Source organism: Podarcis liolepis, assembly GCF_965112155.1.
Source record: "Podarcis liolepis genome assembly, chromosome: 16".
Lineage (NCBI taxonomy): Eukaryota > Metazoa > Chordata > Lepidosauria > Squamata > Lacertidae > Podarcis > Podarcis liolepis.
In genome coordinates, this window is record NC_139567.1 from 10,889,432 (window position 1) to 10,906,245 (window position 16,814).

The 16,814-nt window shown below is 47.2% G+C and overlaps 1 protein-coding gene across 4 annotated transcripts in view; it reads right to left on the bottom strand.

Annotated features, from left to right (window-relative positions):
• Nucleotides 1–4,019, bottom strand: part of DBNL (drebrin like) — a 40,588-nt gene extending 36,569 nt beyond the window's left edge. For 2 of the 4 annotated variants that reach the window (XM_083480578.1, XM_083480575.1), the window contains exon 1: nt 3,746–3,968. In XM_083480578.1, the coding sequence (XP_083336704.1) occupies nt 3,746–3,828 (83 nt within the window). In that variant the 5' untranslated portion in view covers nt 3,829–3,968. Of the gene's footprint in view, nt 1–3,745 lie in introns of all 4 variants that reach the window. The other 2 variants (XM_083480576.1, XM_083480577.1) reach the window with 2 other exon arrangements.
• Nucleotides 4,020–16,814: the final 12,795 nt, after the last annotated feature.

Here is a 16,814-nt window from a genome sequence, read left to right on the forward strand (position 1 = left end):
TCACCCAGTTGCGGGGATTCGAACCACCGACCTTCTGATCAGCAAGTCCTAGGCTCTGTGGTTTAACCCACAGCGATTAGTTTCACGCAAATGGTCCACCCAGTCCGGCATTCTGCTCTCACAGTGGCCAATCAGATCCTGCTAGAAAACCTGCAAACAGGACCTGAGCACAAGATTACTCTGCCTCTCTGTGGTTTCCAGCAACTGGCATTAGTGCCTCTGGCCACAGGTGCTGCTAGCCTTCATGGCTAGTAACCACGGATAGCCTTACCCTCCATGAATTTACCCAACCATCATTGAAAGCCATCCAAGTTGAAGGTCATCACTGCCTCCTGTAGCTTAACTATACACTGCATCAAAAAGTACTTTTTAAAAAAAGCTGTCCTGAATCTTCCAACATTCAGCTTCACTGCATGTCCATGAGTTCTAATGCTATTAGAGAAAAACTTTTCTCTATCCACTTCCTCAGTGCCATGCATAATTTTAAAGACTTCCATCATGTCAGTTCTTGCTAGCCTTTTCTCTAATCTAAAATGCCCCAGATGCTGCAACCTTTCCTCATAGGGGAGTTGCTCCACCCCCTTGAACATTTGGGTTGCCCTTTTCTGAACCCTTTTCCAACTATCCACTCTGAGGTGAGGCGATCAGAACAGAACAGAACACAGTATTGTATTCCAAATGCATTCATACCATAGATATGCACCGTATCAGCAGTTTTATTTCCAATTCTTTTCCTAGTGATCCCTAGCATAGAATTTGCCTTTTTTCATTAGGGCAACATTTTCACAGAGCTCTCCACAATATCCCCAAGGTCTCGTTCCTGGTCAGTCATCACCAGCTGAGATCCCATAAACATATATGTGAAATTAAGATTTTCTTTTTCCGTTCACTCACTCAGTGTTAGAAACTCAGATACATAAGCTAGGCCTCAAATACCTCCTTAAACCAGGGGTTCAGTTGCCAAAACAGAATGTCTAGTTGCCACTTGGGGGCCAGATGGCTCGAAAGTCATATTCTTAACTTGGTCACATCTTCATTTGGTCACAAGTGGCTGATTTTGGAAACTGCTCAGCTTGGAGAAACCCTTTTGAAGATCTTCACAATCTCTTTTTGCTTTACCAGCCCTGAACAAATTAGTATCATCACCCCACTTTCTACATCTCTCCATTCAGAGAAGTGTCCATTTATTCCTGCTCTCTGGTTCTGACTACTTAACCAATTCTTGATCCACAAACAGACCTCTCTTCTTACTCCACGACTTCAAGGCTTACTCAGTAGCCGTTGGGGAAGTATGTTGTCGAAAGCTGTTGGAAAGTCCAAATACACTATTCTCAAACCTACCAACTCTTTCTATATGCTTGGTAACATTCACAAATAACTCTAGTAAGTTGAAGAGACAGGACTTGCTCTTACCAAAGCCATGCTGGTTCTGCTTCAGTAAAGCTTGTTCTTCCATATGCTTATTTTATCTTGAGCAATACTTTTTGCCAGTTTCCCCAGGACAGATGTTAAGCTAACTGGCCTGTAATTTCCAGGGTCCTCCGGTTCATAGTTGTTGTTTTTAACTCGGGTTTCACTGGCCATTTTCCAACCCTCAGGTATAGAGGCTGACCCGATGGGCAAGTTAACTTTGTTAGAAGATCAGCAATTGAATAATGCACCCTAAGAATAGGGTCAACTGCAGATTTTGAGGGGTGGGGCATCAGTGGGCACCGATACTGTACTTGAATGTCCCTCTCCTTTGTCACTCTCACCACTGCTTTGGCATTTGCTTGCCATCTCCCTCTAGGCCTAATCCTCTAAATACTCCAAAGAGTAGAGTAAGGCTGCCTGCGTACCTGGAAAGGACTGATAAAAGGGCAGGGATAATTAAGGAGGAGAAACAGGTGCAGGCAGCTATGGACTTTGTAGATGCAAAGATATGTAGATACCTTTGTAGATATGCGATCAACCTGCTCCTCTCTCTCTCTCTCTCTCTCTCCCCTATTTCTGTGCAAATCTGCATCTCCCCACAGCCTCAGGCAACATTCGCCCCATCTTCTAGCCTATCACCATATGCTACAGCATCTCTTGGGCTTGCCAACCAGAAGGTTGGCAATTCGAATCCCCGTGATGCTCCCGTTGCTCTGTCCCAGCTCCTATCAACCTAGCAGTTCAAAAGCACACCAGTGCAAATTGATAAATAGGTACCGCTGCAGAAGGAAGGTGAACGGCCTTTCTGTGCACTCTGGTTTCATTCACGGTGTTCTGTTGCACCAGAAGCGGTTTAGTCATGCTAGCCACATGACCTGGAAAGCTTTCTGTGGCTCCCTCGGCCTGATAGTGAGATGAGCGTCACAACCCCATAGTCGCCTTTAACCAGACATAACTGTCCAGGGGTCCTTTACCTTTAGCATCTCCGGAGTTTTCACACAGGTCAAACCCATGCCAGCTCCTCACCCATTCTAGGAAGGACAACCATCTACAAACCAATCCCTGTGAAGGCTAAACCCTTCCCCACTGCCACTCCCCACTCCAAAGGCACCAGCCCATGTGTCTCTCTTGCCCCACCCCACACCCTGCAACCCATAGCTGTCAACGTTTCCCTTTTTCTTAAAGGGAAATTCCCTTATTCCGAATAGGATTCCTCACAAGGAAAGGGAAAAGTTGACAGCTATGCTGCAACCTCCCTGCAGCACCCACAATGCCATGCCACACTATAGTATTGCTCCATCTTCTCTTTGAGGGGGGTGTTGTTGTGTCCCCCCCCCCAATTGAGCGGTGTATAAATTTCACGAAATAACAGATATGCCAGCTCCCTTCTGTGCATAATTGCACACACACCCAAAAAGAAAAACCACCACGATCTTGCACGATCTTACCTTCCTCTCTCCTTCTCTCACCATGCCCTTCCTGGCGTGCAGAGTTGCACCCAACTCCTCTCCGCACCCACAGCCCGAGGCTCGCGTCGCCCAGCCCCACGCTGTGGGTGCCACAGCTTGGAACCGCGATCGTGGGTGCCAGGGGGCGTCGGGTGCCGTGCAGCGCCGGAATGTGTGGGTACCCAGCCCCTTTTCTGGGTGCCCGGGCACTCAGAGCACCCACAGGCCGAGGCTCACATCACCCAGCCCCACACCGTGGGTGCCACAGCTTGGAACTGCGATCGTGGGTGCCAGGGGGCGTCGGGTGCCGTGCAGCGCCGCAATGTGTGGGTACCCAGCCCCTTTTCTGGGTGCCCGGGCACTCAGAGCACCCACAGGCCGAGGCTCACATCACCCAGCCCCACACCGTGGGTGCCAGGGGTGCCACAGCTTGGAACCGCGATCGTGGGTGCCAGGGGGCGTCGGGTGCCGTGCAGCGCCGCAATGTGTGGGTGCCCGGCCCCTTTTGTGGGTGCCCGGGCACCCAGAGCCCCAAACCTAGTCAGCCCCACGTGCATGGCCCCGGCGCCGAAAAGTGTGGGTGCCCGGCCCCTTGTGTGGGTGCAGCGCCCCAGGGAGCCGCAACCTGGGCAGCCCCACCTGAACCCCACACTTGCCTCCCTTTGCCCCAGACACACACACCCCGACAACAACAGCCACCCCGTTTCCCGTGCGCCCCATCCTCCCGCCTCACCCCCCCCCCAGGCCCGCCATCCCCCTGCGCGCCGGAGCCTCCCTGCCAGCCCCACGCCGCCTCGCAGGCCCGGCGCCAAGGAGCGAGCCAGCCCAGCGCCGGGCGGGGTGCAGCCGGCGAGGGTCCCCGGCGAAGAGAAGGGGCGACTCACCAGTCCGTGGGGCTGGCCGACGCCACCACCTGCCCGTAGGCCTCCTGCAGCGCCGGCCCGTTCCGGCTCAGGTTCAGCGCCATGAGGAAAGAGGAGCCGCCGCCGCCGCCTCCCTTCGCTCTCCTCAGCCGCTGCTGGCTCAGCCTCGGCCGGCTTCCGGCTCCGCCTGGCCTGGCGCTCGGAAAAGGGAGACCTGCCGCCGCCGCCTCAGTGGGGCGGGGACGGCCCAGGAGGCGGGCGGGTCGGCGCCGCCTTGTTGCCGGCTTCAGCGCGCCGCCTGGAGCTCCCGGGTGGGGAGACCTACGTTATTCCAATTTGAGGGTTTTTTAATTTTTAAAAATGTTAATATATTAAAATTATTGAATTTTCTGCTCTACCATTTAGAATACCTATTTAAACATCCTTAAAATATATTCTTCTTTTTGGCTTTTGAGTGCTTTATTGATTGAAAACTTGGTAACAGAAGTGCACAATAGATATTGTAGGCAAAGTGAGAAATAAAAAATAAACGGTTATTCATTCTTTAGCTAATGCTTGCTTTGTACATCCATTTGTGATTAAATGTGTTAAGACCTCTGATCTTCCCCTTGCAAATTCCTTAAATACGCACCGAAACTTTACTTTCTCCATATTATTTGACGTACTATAAATTTTGTTGTATACAATTATCCTATTTGCACGCTGAAGCTCACTCAAAACCTGCCAATGGGTTGGTCTTTTGACAATGTTCTTTTACATAAACTCTCTCTATATCCCACTCTCTGGAAAAAAAAAATCATCCTTAAGATATCATTAACTTCCCTTCTTCTCTTTCCTTGGTTCAGTCTGCATAACATAAATCCCTGCATATTTTACATAAACTAAACCATTCAGTATTCCATTATCGCATCCATCAAAACCTATTTACGCTGTTGAATTTATCTTAATGCATTTTCCAATCCAATCTTACGTATTTGCTTATTCTTAGGCTTAGCCTGAATTAAGGATGGAAAATGTATTTGGATGTATGCAAACAAAATGTACCGGTAATTTTTATTATTATTTTAAAAAAGGAATTAGCCCCAACGAAAAGGACTCTGGGTTTGGTTTGGTTTTTGGAAAAGTGTTTTAAACTTTTTTTCCCCCAATTCATTATGAATTATTACCCTTTTACAGGTCCACCACCTATGAAAAAACTTACCCTCAACCTCATTGCATCAGAGTGTTGTAAGTACAGTGGTACCTCGGGTTACATGCGCTTCAGGTTACATACGCTTCAGGTTACAGACTCCGCTAACCCAGAAATAGTACCTCGGGTTAAGAACTCTGCTTCAGGATGAGAACAGAAATCGTGCGGTGGCGGCGCAGTGGCAGCGGGAGGCCCCATTAGCTAAAGTGGTGCTTCAGCTTAAGAACAGTTTCAGGTTAAGAACGGACCTCTGGAACGAAGTAAGTACTTAACCTGAGGTACCACTGTATTTCATTTTGAGCTTGATCCGGGGTGGGGGGGGGAGTGTTTGTTTCAGTTTCCCAAAATGCCTTTTCTCCATGGTTGTAGTGTATGTGTGTTTTTGTTTTCTTTTTCCCCAACGAGAAAAATAAATATTTGGACATAATTCAAGCCAAGCGGAAGCTGTGTTCTTACGGGTTTGGTTTTTTTCTTTTCTTTTTCAGGAGGCAAATTATAATCGAGCCGCAAAGCAAAGCAAGCCCTTGTAACTGAAGGCTGAGCTTTGTTTTTGGTGGCCTCCGTGTAGTTAAGGAATCAAAGAATTTTAAGAGTTGGAAGGGACCAAGCGGATCATCTAGCCCAATCCCCTGCAATGCAAGGGATCTTTCACCGGGGGGGGGGGGGAAGCGTCACGATCCTGAAATTAATATGGGGTGGAGGTTTTATCTATGGTCATGCTGCCACGTTGATGCTTTGTCAAATCGAGCAGCTATAATAAAATAACATTTCTTACCGTTTTTGGTATAGCTTTTTTATAAGATATTTATTAAGATTTTCAAAAGATTACAAAATAAAAAGAAAAATACAAAATAAAAATTGTTAAAAAAACAATTCAGTCTTTCCATCACATATTTTTCATTTGCTTATTTCCCGGACCTCCTCGCGCCTTCCTTTTATGTATTCCAGTTCAAATTGTTAATTCAGCAAATCCCTCCCCTCTTCACTCATCTTAGTCTTCAATTTTTAAATATTATAACATTAATTTTTTTACCTATTAATAACCATTTTCTCATATTCCCTTACAGCATTACAGCAAAAGACCACTTAGTTTCTATCCAACATCATTCTAACATTCATTAATTTTACAGTATTTCTGTAAATAATCTTTGAACTTTTTCCAATCTTCTTCCACCGACTCTTCTCCCTGGTCTCGGATTCTGCCAGTCATTTCTGCCAGTTCCATATAGTCCATCACCTTCATCTGCCATTCTTTCAAGGTGGGTAGATCTTGTGTCTTCCAATACTTTGTGATGAGTATTCTTGCTGCTGTTGTGGCATACATAAAGAAAGTTCTATCCTTCTTTGGCACCAATTGGCTGACCATGCCCAGGAGAAAGGCCTCTGGTTTCTCGTTTTTGGTATAGCTTTTATGTCTGCATAGGAGCCAACTCCTAAAGGCCGAGGTGCCTTCGCCCACCTGCACCCCGATAAAATATTTGAGGGGGGCACACACACAAAGCTGATGGGCATTGCCATTCAAATGGTGTGCATGTGCCCCGCCATGTGGTCGATTATGCAGGGCAGGGCTTTTGAATAGTTTATTCAGCTGGCACAGCTATGTGTCTAAGCACCCTCTCAGAATGGTTACAGGTTCCACTTGTGCAAGACACAGCTGGTGACACCTTTGGTCACACCCACAACATACATTTAAAGCACTCTGGGCCCAAGCATCTTCAGTAGCATGGATTGCTGATTGACTGACAGGGTAGGGTAGGGTAATAACAATAATAATAATAAATTTTAATTTATACCCCGGCCAGAGCCAGGCTCAGGGCGGCTAACACCAGTAAAATTACAATAAAAATAAATAATAATAATAATAATAATAATAATAATAATAATAATAATAATAATAAACCAATTTAAAATACAGGTTTAAAATATAATTTAAAATGCAGCCTCATTGTAATAGTAGCCCATAGATCAAAACCATAAGGGGAGGGAAACATAAGGGTCAGACTGAGTCCAAACCAAAGGCCACGCGGAACAGCTCTGTCTTGCAGGCCCTGCGGAAAGATGTCAAGTCCCACAGGACCCTAGTCTCTTGTGACAGAGCATTCCACCAAATCGGGGCCAGTACTGAAAAGGCCCTGGCTCTAGTTGAGACCAATCTAACCACCTTGCGACCCGGGACCTCCAAGGTGTTGTCATTTGTGGACCTTAAGGTCCTCCGTGGGGCATACCAGGAGAGGCGGTCCCATAGGTACGTGGGTCCTAGGGTAATGAAACACCAGGATGCGGATATGAAATGGAGTATCCTGGAAAAGGGCAGAAGCACTCCACACTGCAGTATAGTAATTTGTGGCAGGCATACAGTAGTAACAACCAAAGATAAAAATGCCACACATCCTCTCCTGCAGTGCTCTGAATCTTGCTTATTAATATTATACATTTGGTCTAGGGCAGAGCTTTCCAAACGGTGTGTCGCAACATATTAGTGTGTCCGGTGTGTCACGCGAGTGCCTGGGTCTTGAAGGGGGTTAGTTTAACCCCTGGCAGCGCCTGGGGCAGAGCTTTTTTTTCTTTTTAAGAGACCAAAGTTAGTGGTTGAGCTTTTTTTTTGGCGATCAGCCAGTTTTCCCCCACCCTAAATTTAGCTGATATATGAAAAAGCACCCCTGAATTCCCCAACCCCCTTCATTCAGTTTTTAGTCATAATGTTCAGTTCATTTGCCCCGTATGCTTCTGGTGCAACAATGAAAAAGGGAAGTTGGGATATGCAACATGTTACTGCATCTTCTCTTCCCTGGGGAGGCGCATGACTTCTTTCTTTGGCCATGACAACGTCACTGACAAAAGGAGGTGCTTGAATCATTTGCACATCTGCTTTTTCTGTTGCATCTGGTTCTAATAAATTGCCGGATTCAAAAAATAAGACCCTTTTCAAAGGCAGTACAGTGGTACCTCGGGTTACATATGCTTCAGGTTACAGACTCCGCTAACCCAGAAATAGTACCTCGGATTAAGAACTTTGCTTCAGGATGAGAACAGAAATCGTGTTTCGGTGGCGCGGCAGCAGCAGGAGGCCCCATTAGCTAAAGTGGTGCTTCAGGTTAAGAACGGACCTCCGGAATGAATTAAGTTCTTAACCCGAGGTACCACTGTAATATTATATGCAATAAGGCTACACTCCTAGCCCCACTTGCCTGGGAGCAAGCTCCATTGAACTGAATGGAACCGACATGAGCAGGATTGCAGGGTAAATATTAAAAGGGGCCTTTTAAACCTTTGGGAGGGACTTGGGTGGCGCTGTGGTCTAAACCACTGAGCCTAGGGCTTGCCAATCAGAAGGTCAGCGGTTCGAATCCCCACGACGGGGTGAGCTCACATGAGCTCGGTCCCTGCTCCTGCCAACCTAGCAGTTCAAAAGCACGCCCAAAAGTGCAAGTAGATTAATAGGTACCACTCCGGCGGGAAGGTAAACGGCGTTTCCATTCGCTGCTCTGGTTTCGGTGTTCCGTTGCGCCAGAAGCTGCTTAGTCACGCTGGCCACATGACCCAGAAAGACTGTCTGCGGACAAACGCTGGCTCCCTCGGCCTGTAAAGTGAGATGAGCTCCGCAACCCCAAAGTCGTCTGCGACTGGACTTAACTGTCACGGGTCCTTTATCTTTACCTTTACCTTTTTACCTTTTAACTTCTGGACAACTTATAGTGATTGTGCTGCTATGATGATGGTGATTGTTAGGATTATGGTGATGATTTTATCGCACAGCTCTCTACTTGCCTGAGAAGTAGTAATTTTCAAGGGCATTCAACTTCAAGGTCCATTTTCTTGCACTTCTTGTTGGATCTGTCTTTAATAAATTGCTGGATTCAGGAAAGAAGAGCCTTTTTAAATGCTGCAAAGGCTGTGATTCTAGTCCTACTTACGTGGGAGTTAGCCCCATTAAATAAAATAAGACCGACTTCTGAGTAGACACACTGTAAAAATTTAAATATGAACCTTTTAAACTTTGGGGCAGTACATAGTGCACACTATTATCAATAATTTTATTTCCAAGCTCTCCACTTCCCTAATGTAGCAGGAAGTTCAGGGGTGTTAACTACAAGGTCCATTTTATTGTGAGAGAAGGTGGCACTGGAATATTACAGAGCATAGGAGCCAACTCCTAGGGGCCGTGGGGGCTTTCATAGAATCATAGAATCATAGAGTTGGAAGAGACCACAAGGGCCATCGAGTCCAACCCCCTGCCAAGCAGGAAACACCATCAGAGCACTCCTGACATATGGTTGTCAAGCCGCTGCTTAAAGACCTCCAAAGAAGGAGACTCCACCACACTCCTTGGCAGCAAATTCCACTGTCGAACAGCTCTTACTGTCAGGAAGTTCTTCCTAATGTTTAGGTGGAATCTTCTTTCTTGTAGTTTGGATCCATTGCTCCGTGTCCGCTTCTCTGGAGCAGCAGAAAACAACCTTTCTCCCTCCTCTATGTGACATCCTTTTATATATTTGAACATGGCTATCATATCACCCCTTAACCTCCTCTTCTCCAGGCTAAACATGCCCAGCTCCCTTAGCCCAGCTCCCTTAGGCTTTGGCCCCCAGAACAAAATATTTGAGAGGGCCGGGCCCCCACAAAGTTGATGAGCATTCCCATTTGAATGATGTGTGTGCACTGCATCATGTGATCAGTTATGCAGGGCAGGGCTTTCTTGGGCCCCCACAATATTCTTTTCAAGTTGGCACCCTTTTACAGGGTTTATTTACTAATGTACAAGTTAAATATGAGTGCCCCTAGAGCGTGCATGGGGGTGGCGCTGTAGGTTAAACCATAGACCCTAGGACTTGCTGATCAGAAAGTCGACGGTTCGAATCCCCGCGACGGGGTGAGCTCCCATTGCTCGGTCCCTGCTCCTGAGAGCCAGTGCCGTGTAGTGGTTAAGAGCAGTAGACTCGTGATCTGGTGAACCGGGTTCGCGTCTCCGCTCCTCCACATGCAGCTGCTGAGTGACCTTGGGCCAGTCACACTTCTTTGAAGTCTCTCAGCCCCACTCACCTCACAGAGTGTTTGTTGTGGGGGAGGAAGGGAAAAGAGACTGTTAGCCTCTTTGAGACGCCTTCGGGTAGTGATAAAGTGGGATATCAAATCCAAACTCTTCTTCCTCTTCTTCTCCTGCCAACCTAGCAGTTCGAAAGCACGTCAAAGTGCAAGTAGATAAATAGGTACCACTCCGGCGGGAAGGTAAACGGCGTTTCCGTGCGCTACTCTGGTTCGCCAGAAGCGGCTTAGTCATGCTGGCCACATGACCCGGAATCTATACACCAGCTCCCTCGGCCAGTCAAGTGAGATGAGCGCTGCAACCCCAGAGTCGGCCACGACTGGACCTAATGGTCAGGCCTCCCTTTACCTTTACCTAGAGCATGCTAGTCTCTAAAGCAGGGGCAGGGAACTTTTTTTCTGACACACACACACCTCGGCCACAGAAAATAATACAAGGAGTAGGAGTAACAACAAAAGGAATTTCGCACCCCACCCAGAAGTCCAATACCCTGTTAACATAAAGCAGGCATGGGCAAACTTGGCCCTCCAGATGTTTTGGGACTACAACTCCCATCATCCCTGACCACTGGTCCTGTTAGCTAGGGATCATGGGATTTGTAGTCCCAAAACATCTGGAGGGCCGAGTTGCCTATGCAACTAAAGGATTCTTACAGTCATTTTACTCATTAAATAAATGTATTGTTCCCAAGGATCCCGTGCATTGCTGGCCAGCCAATTGGACAACAGCTCCTCAACTACCCCAGAACATCTTTCTTAAGAGGCATGCAGAGGCCGGGGGGGGGGCATATTTGAGGTTCTCCATCGCTGCTTGAAAGCACCATCAGTTCATCTACAAATCATCTAGCCCCCCCCCCCCATATTCCAGTGGCCCAGTGGTTTCAGTCTAACTCCCAGCGAAGCAGTCAATAGTCCTCAAAAGCAGATGAAACAAACTTTTCTAGCCACCATTGCCCTTTGAGGAAACATCTTTTGACTAGGAGCTGAATAAAAACTTAAGAGAAAAGGTTGTCTTCTCGCAGGATGGTTGTATCATTACTGAACGTGCCTATTAGCCTAAAGAGAGTTAATCTAAGGAAACGGAATGGAAATCTAGCCATGCGCCCCATAGCCCGCCTCCCCCCCCCCCCATTATTTTGAAAGCAATTTTTGGACTGTCCGTTAGGTGGCAGAATTGCTCCTACGGTGTTGTGCTATTTATTTTCCAGCAAGCAAAAACAGCAAGTTTGGCACCAGTCTAAGTTTTGCAACATTCTCATTAGTCACTGTGGTAGTAAAACTGGGAACCTTGAAGTGACATGCCCTCAGAACTGAGGTTAGCTGGTGCCTTCAGTTTAGAGATATTGTTGTTGCAGTAAGCAAATTATAAATGGGAAGCAATGTGGGGTGGGGGGTAGAGTCACCAACTTTCTTAGGCACATGGGCATGTTTGGATTTCTGACCGACTGCTGTTGGCACCACCCCTTCTGGTCACTTCTGTCTCTCTTCCCCAGGCCATTCCCACCACCACCACCTCCACCTCCTCCCTGAAACAGAGACAAAAGAAGGAAGTGTGTGAACCCTTCACTTTCCCAAAAGATCTGGGTCAATGTCCGATCCAGAAGAATTAATCTGAGCCTTGAAAGAGGAAGCAAGAAAGAGCTTTTCCAGCCTCTGCCTTCTGCCCTATGTACTTTCCGTACTGGGTCAATTTGTTGTTGTTTAGTCGTTTAGTCGTGTCCGACTCTTCGTGACCCCATGGACTCCTGTCTTCCACTGCCTCCCGCAGTTTGGTCAAACTCATGCTGGTAGCTTCGAGAACACTGTCCAACCATCTCGTCCTCTGTCGTCCCCTTCTCCTTGTGCCCCCCATATTTCCCAACATCAGGGTCTTTTCCAGGGAGTCTTCTCTTCTCATGTGGTGGCCAAAGTACTGGAGCCTCAGCTTCAGGATTTGTCCTTCCAGTGAGCACTCAGGGCTGATTTCCTTAAGAATGGATAGGTTTGATTGAATCCATGGGACTCTCAAGAGTCTCCTCCAGCACCGTAATTCAAAGGATCAATTCTTTGGACCTTCTTTATGGTCCAGCTCTCACTTCCATACATCACTACTGGGAAAACCATAGCTTTAACTATACAGACCTTTGTCGGCAAGGTGATGTCTCTGCTTTTTAAGATGCTGTCTAGGTTTGTACTGGGTCAATACTACTATGCTTTTCAACATGACATGCGTAGGCCTCTGAACACGGGCACAATAAATTGCAACCTGCTGATACCACTGGAATGGCAAAAGTAGTTTTTCTCTTTTGCATCCATGTCAAAATGTTGGCGCGAACCCAAAGAGCTTCATTACCAGTATGCGTCTGAGTGAGACAAATCCCTTTATCAGAAGACAAGCTTTCATTCTTACATTAACAGCCGGTCACTTTTAGGGAAACCAACACAACACAAAACAAATGAAGATTTTACAGATTGTTGCTCTTCAGCCAGTGGGCTTGAACCTACCAGTGAGTCACAGCTTTACTGAAGCCTGGTTGAAAAAGTACCAGAACATTTGCTTGATTTAAAAAATAATAATAATCAAATACGAAGAGGCAGAGCTACAGAAGCAGAAGAGAGAGGAGGTGGCTGCATTCTCACGTCACATTAAACCAGGGTTTAGCAGGACTAGAGGAGGAGGGGGAAGGAATTGCCATATTCTCATATCACAGTAAATCTTCCACACTGTAGGGATGATAATTTCAGCAGTTTTTCTTTCAATTGTCGATGACTCTTGGCTTGCTGCGTGCCAACCAGGGGTTGTGGATTTATAGCAAACTCTGGCTTGTTTAACAAGATAGCTTCATAACATGTGGTTTAATGTTAGCTTGTTTTGAGGCTGACCGGACTTTAACATGTATTTTAACATCAAGCCTGTTTTTCTTCCTGCTTTAACATACAGCCTGATTGAGAACTCATAAGAACTGAAATGCTTGCTTGCTAGTTTGGCTGGTCCTAAGATGCTGCCTGCCTGTGGATTTTTTATACCCATCCTCCATGGACCAACACAACTGCCTTTACTCTTTTTAATTCCCATGATTCTCTGGGCAAAAGAATGACGGTTAAACCAGTATGTCTTCAGTGTCCCATGGAGCTTAATGGAGCTTTCTGCCAGATAAATGGATATAGGATTGCAGCCTAATACCTATCCAAATATCCACAGCCTTTGCAATATATTCCGACATTTCATTTTTAATTGGGAAATTTACATGAGAAAAGCTTTGCTGCCAACCTTCAGATTCTAGCAGTGACTCAACCATGCTAGGAAAATGAAAGCATTCTCTTGACAGTAGGATTAGGGGCCTGACTTGAATTACCGAGCAAATGTGTTTGGCCCCACAAGATCTCACTGGTTTTGGTGGTGGTGATAACAAAAGAAAGGGGAGGAGGGGATTTAAAGTAGGCATGACGCAAGGCTCTGTGCAGAGAGATTTAAACCTCTCCACTCAATGCCCTAAAGCATCCTGTTATGTATTGAGTTGAATAGGATCCAAAAGGCAGCAGTCTGATTGGTCCTAGAACAATAGGATCCAAAATGCAGCAGTCTGATTGGTCCTAGAACAATGCAGCAGTATGATTGGTCCGCAGGAGCCACCCAATCCAGCTCCAGGTGGAAGTGATTCCGTAACCTGATTGGCCCACGGGAGAATCCCGGAATTAGCCAATCCCGTGCGGTCCATTGTGTAAATAATGTATATAAAGCAGATATTTTGGGGGAACTTTCATTCCTCACTACTATGAGCTGAATAAAGAGCATGAAATCCACACTCGACTCCGAGTATATTTCACATCCCTTTTCCCAGTCATCAATGATTTGATAGGCAAGGAGGGGGCAGTAGGATCCACCCTCAGTTGATCTGCAGGGATCATCTAGGGTGGGAAGGGTGTGTTCACGTGCATCCTGCATGTGAGAGAGAGAAAATGTGGGGTGGCCACACCCAAGGTAATTGTGGCCCTCAAGCCACCAGAATAGGTTAGCCATCCCTGCTCTTCAGGCTTGTCTACACAGCTGCTTCCCAAGTCTCTGGCTGTGTGCCTGACTGCAGGAAGTTTCCCAGGAGAAAGGGAGGAATTTATTTCTTTCTTTTTCTTAGGGATATCCCCACTACGGGGGAAAACTGTGTGAACGCTTCCAGTCCCAGCAGTTAATACCATCTGGAAATGCAGTTAACTGGCCCTGGAACTGTTCGCCTGGCCAAGGAGAGGCCAAGTCAGATGCACACAATCACCATTGAAAGAGAGTAAAAGGGGGGGAAAATGGGGGAGGAAGAAAAATTCTGGAAGTTAAAACCCAATAAATGGAAGTTATACAGTGGTGGATATTGCTGTTGTTGTTTAGTCGTTTAGTCATGGCCGACTCTTCGTGACCCCATGGACCAGAGCATGCCAGGCACTCCTGTCTTCCACTGCCTCCCGCAGTTTGGTCAAACTCATGCTGGTAGCTTCGAGAACACTGTCCAACCATCTCGTCCTCTGTCGCCCCCTTCTCCTTGTGCCCTCCATCTTTCCCAACAACAGGGTCTTTTCCAGGGAGTCTTCTCATGAGGTGGCCAAAGTATTGGAGTCTCAGCTTCAGGATCTGTCCTTCCAGTGAGCACTCAGGGCTGATTTCCTTCAGAATGGATAGGTTTGATCTTCTTGCAGTCCATGGGACTCTCAAGAGTCTCCTCCAGCACCAGAATTCAAAAGCATCAATTCTTTGGCAATCAGCCTTCTTTATGGTCCAGCTCTCACTTCCATACATGGAAATGTCACTGTTGGCTGAAATGTGTATGCTGATTCAAAACGTAAGGTGAAAATTAAGACACAGCGCATCCTCAATTTTTCGATCTGCAGCTCCATCACTCATACAGGGCAGGGCCAGAACACTTGTCACCCAGCGATCGCAACTCCCTTTCCCACTGTGATGGCAGGCAACCAGTGAGACTGGTGGGGCGGAAGGTAGGAAGACCAAGAGAAGGTGGAGCCAGAGCTAGTGGCAGGCAGAAGCCAACTAATTCTACTCTTGCCGCCATTATGTTCCCTGCTGAGTTCTGCAAGGAGACTAAGAAGGAGGAGCTGACTGGCAGTGCCCCCTAGTGGACTGGATGTACATAAACAGGTGGGAACTGGCTGAGGGCAGACAGAGGTTCGTAGGGCAGGGTCTTGTTCGCCCTAACAGAGCAGCCTCCACTGTCTTGCCCTGAAGGACACCTCTCTCTCTCCACTCCACCCTAATAATAATAATAATAATATATTATTTATAGCCCACCCATCTGGCTGAGTTTCCCCAGCCACTCTGGGTGGCTCTCAATCAAGTGTTAAAAACAGTACAGCGTTAAATATTAAAAACTTCCCTAAACAGGGCTGCCTTCAGATGTCTTTTAAAGATAGGATAGCTGCTTATTTCCTTCACATCTGAGGGGAGGGTGTTCCACAGGGTGGGCGCCACTACTGAGAAGGCCCTCTGTCTGGTTCCCTGTAACCTCACTTCTCGTAATGAGGGAACCACCAGAAGGCCCTTGGGGCTGGATCTCAGTGTCCGGGCAGAACGATGGGAGTGGAGATGCTCCTTCAGGTATACAGGACCAAGGCCGTTTAGGGCTTTAAAGGTCAGCACCAACACTTTGATTTGTGTTCGGAAACATACTGGGAGCCAATGCTGATCTCTCAGAACTGGTGTTATGTGGTCCCGGCGGCCACTCCCAGTCACCAGTCTAGCTGCCGCATTCTGGATTAATTGCAGTTTCCGGGCACCTTCAAAGGTAGCCCCACGTAGAGCGCGTTGCAGTAGTCCAAACCAATATCCACATCAATGAAGTTGCTAGTGATTCAGGTCCAGCAGCTCTGAGGGCTTTGTGTGTGAGCTTTGTCTCTGGAAGCATCTAGCAGAGGAGCTTGGAAGCTGCTCCTCCCATCAGCCCAAATGGGTGCTCTCGGAGAATGTTTATCATTATTTTATATTCATTTGCTGCTTTTCACACAGAAGTGTCTCAACTTAGACTTAGAAGGCAAGGACAGAAATGGAGGAACAAGGAAATTTAAAGCCACGCGTAAGGGCAGCAATGAAACAAGGACCTAAAACGCTGATCCGAAAGGGTATATATGAAAAAGGATACATCCAACCCAGAGAACCAGATCAGGGACCCTTTTCTGTCCAGAGGGCTAGAGCTTTATTTATCTCCCTCAACCCTGGTAAGCCAAAGCTGGCCTGTCATCACCCAACGCCTCCCTTCAAATATCAGTGGTCTGAAGAGATGCTCAGCAGGGACGGGATTGAAGACATGGTCCAATCCTTTCATCGGCTGACGGCCAGAAAGGTGCATGCCTTCCTGGATCCAAGGAACAACCAGGAGCTTTAAGCTCCCAATTGTTCCTTTGAAATACCAACCTTACCTGCCCCATACCTGAAAGCAGCCTAGCATGCCCAATGCAGAGGGCCAGTGAGCCATGTTTGGTTTGAGGGCTAGTGACCCCTGCATAAATGAATGAGCTCAAAATAGAGGTCATACACATACCTAAGTGCCTCCCAAACTAATGGCTGAAGGCCTGGATAAATAAAATTAGGCCTGGAGAGAGTTTTCCATCAATGGGGAGCCACCACTTAAAAGGTCCTTTCTCGTGTCAGCACCTTCTGTACCTCCCTTGTTGGGAGCACACACAAAAATGCACAATAGGTATGGACTGTGGCTAATCACAAGCAGACCACCTCCGAAACCAGTGTCGAGAGTACACTGGATGCAGAGTAAATGGAGGTGTGTACACAGCCAAGGACCAGGCCTGAGTACACACCAACATTTAAAGCACATGGCTTCTCCCAAAGAATCACGGGAGCTGTAGTTTGTTAAGGGTGGTGGAAAT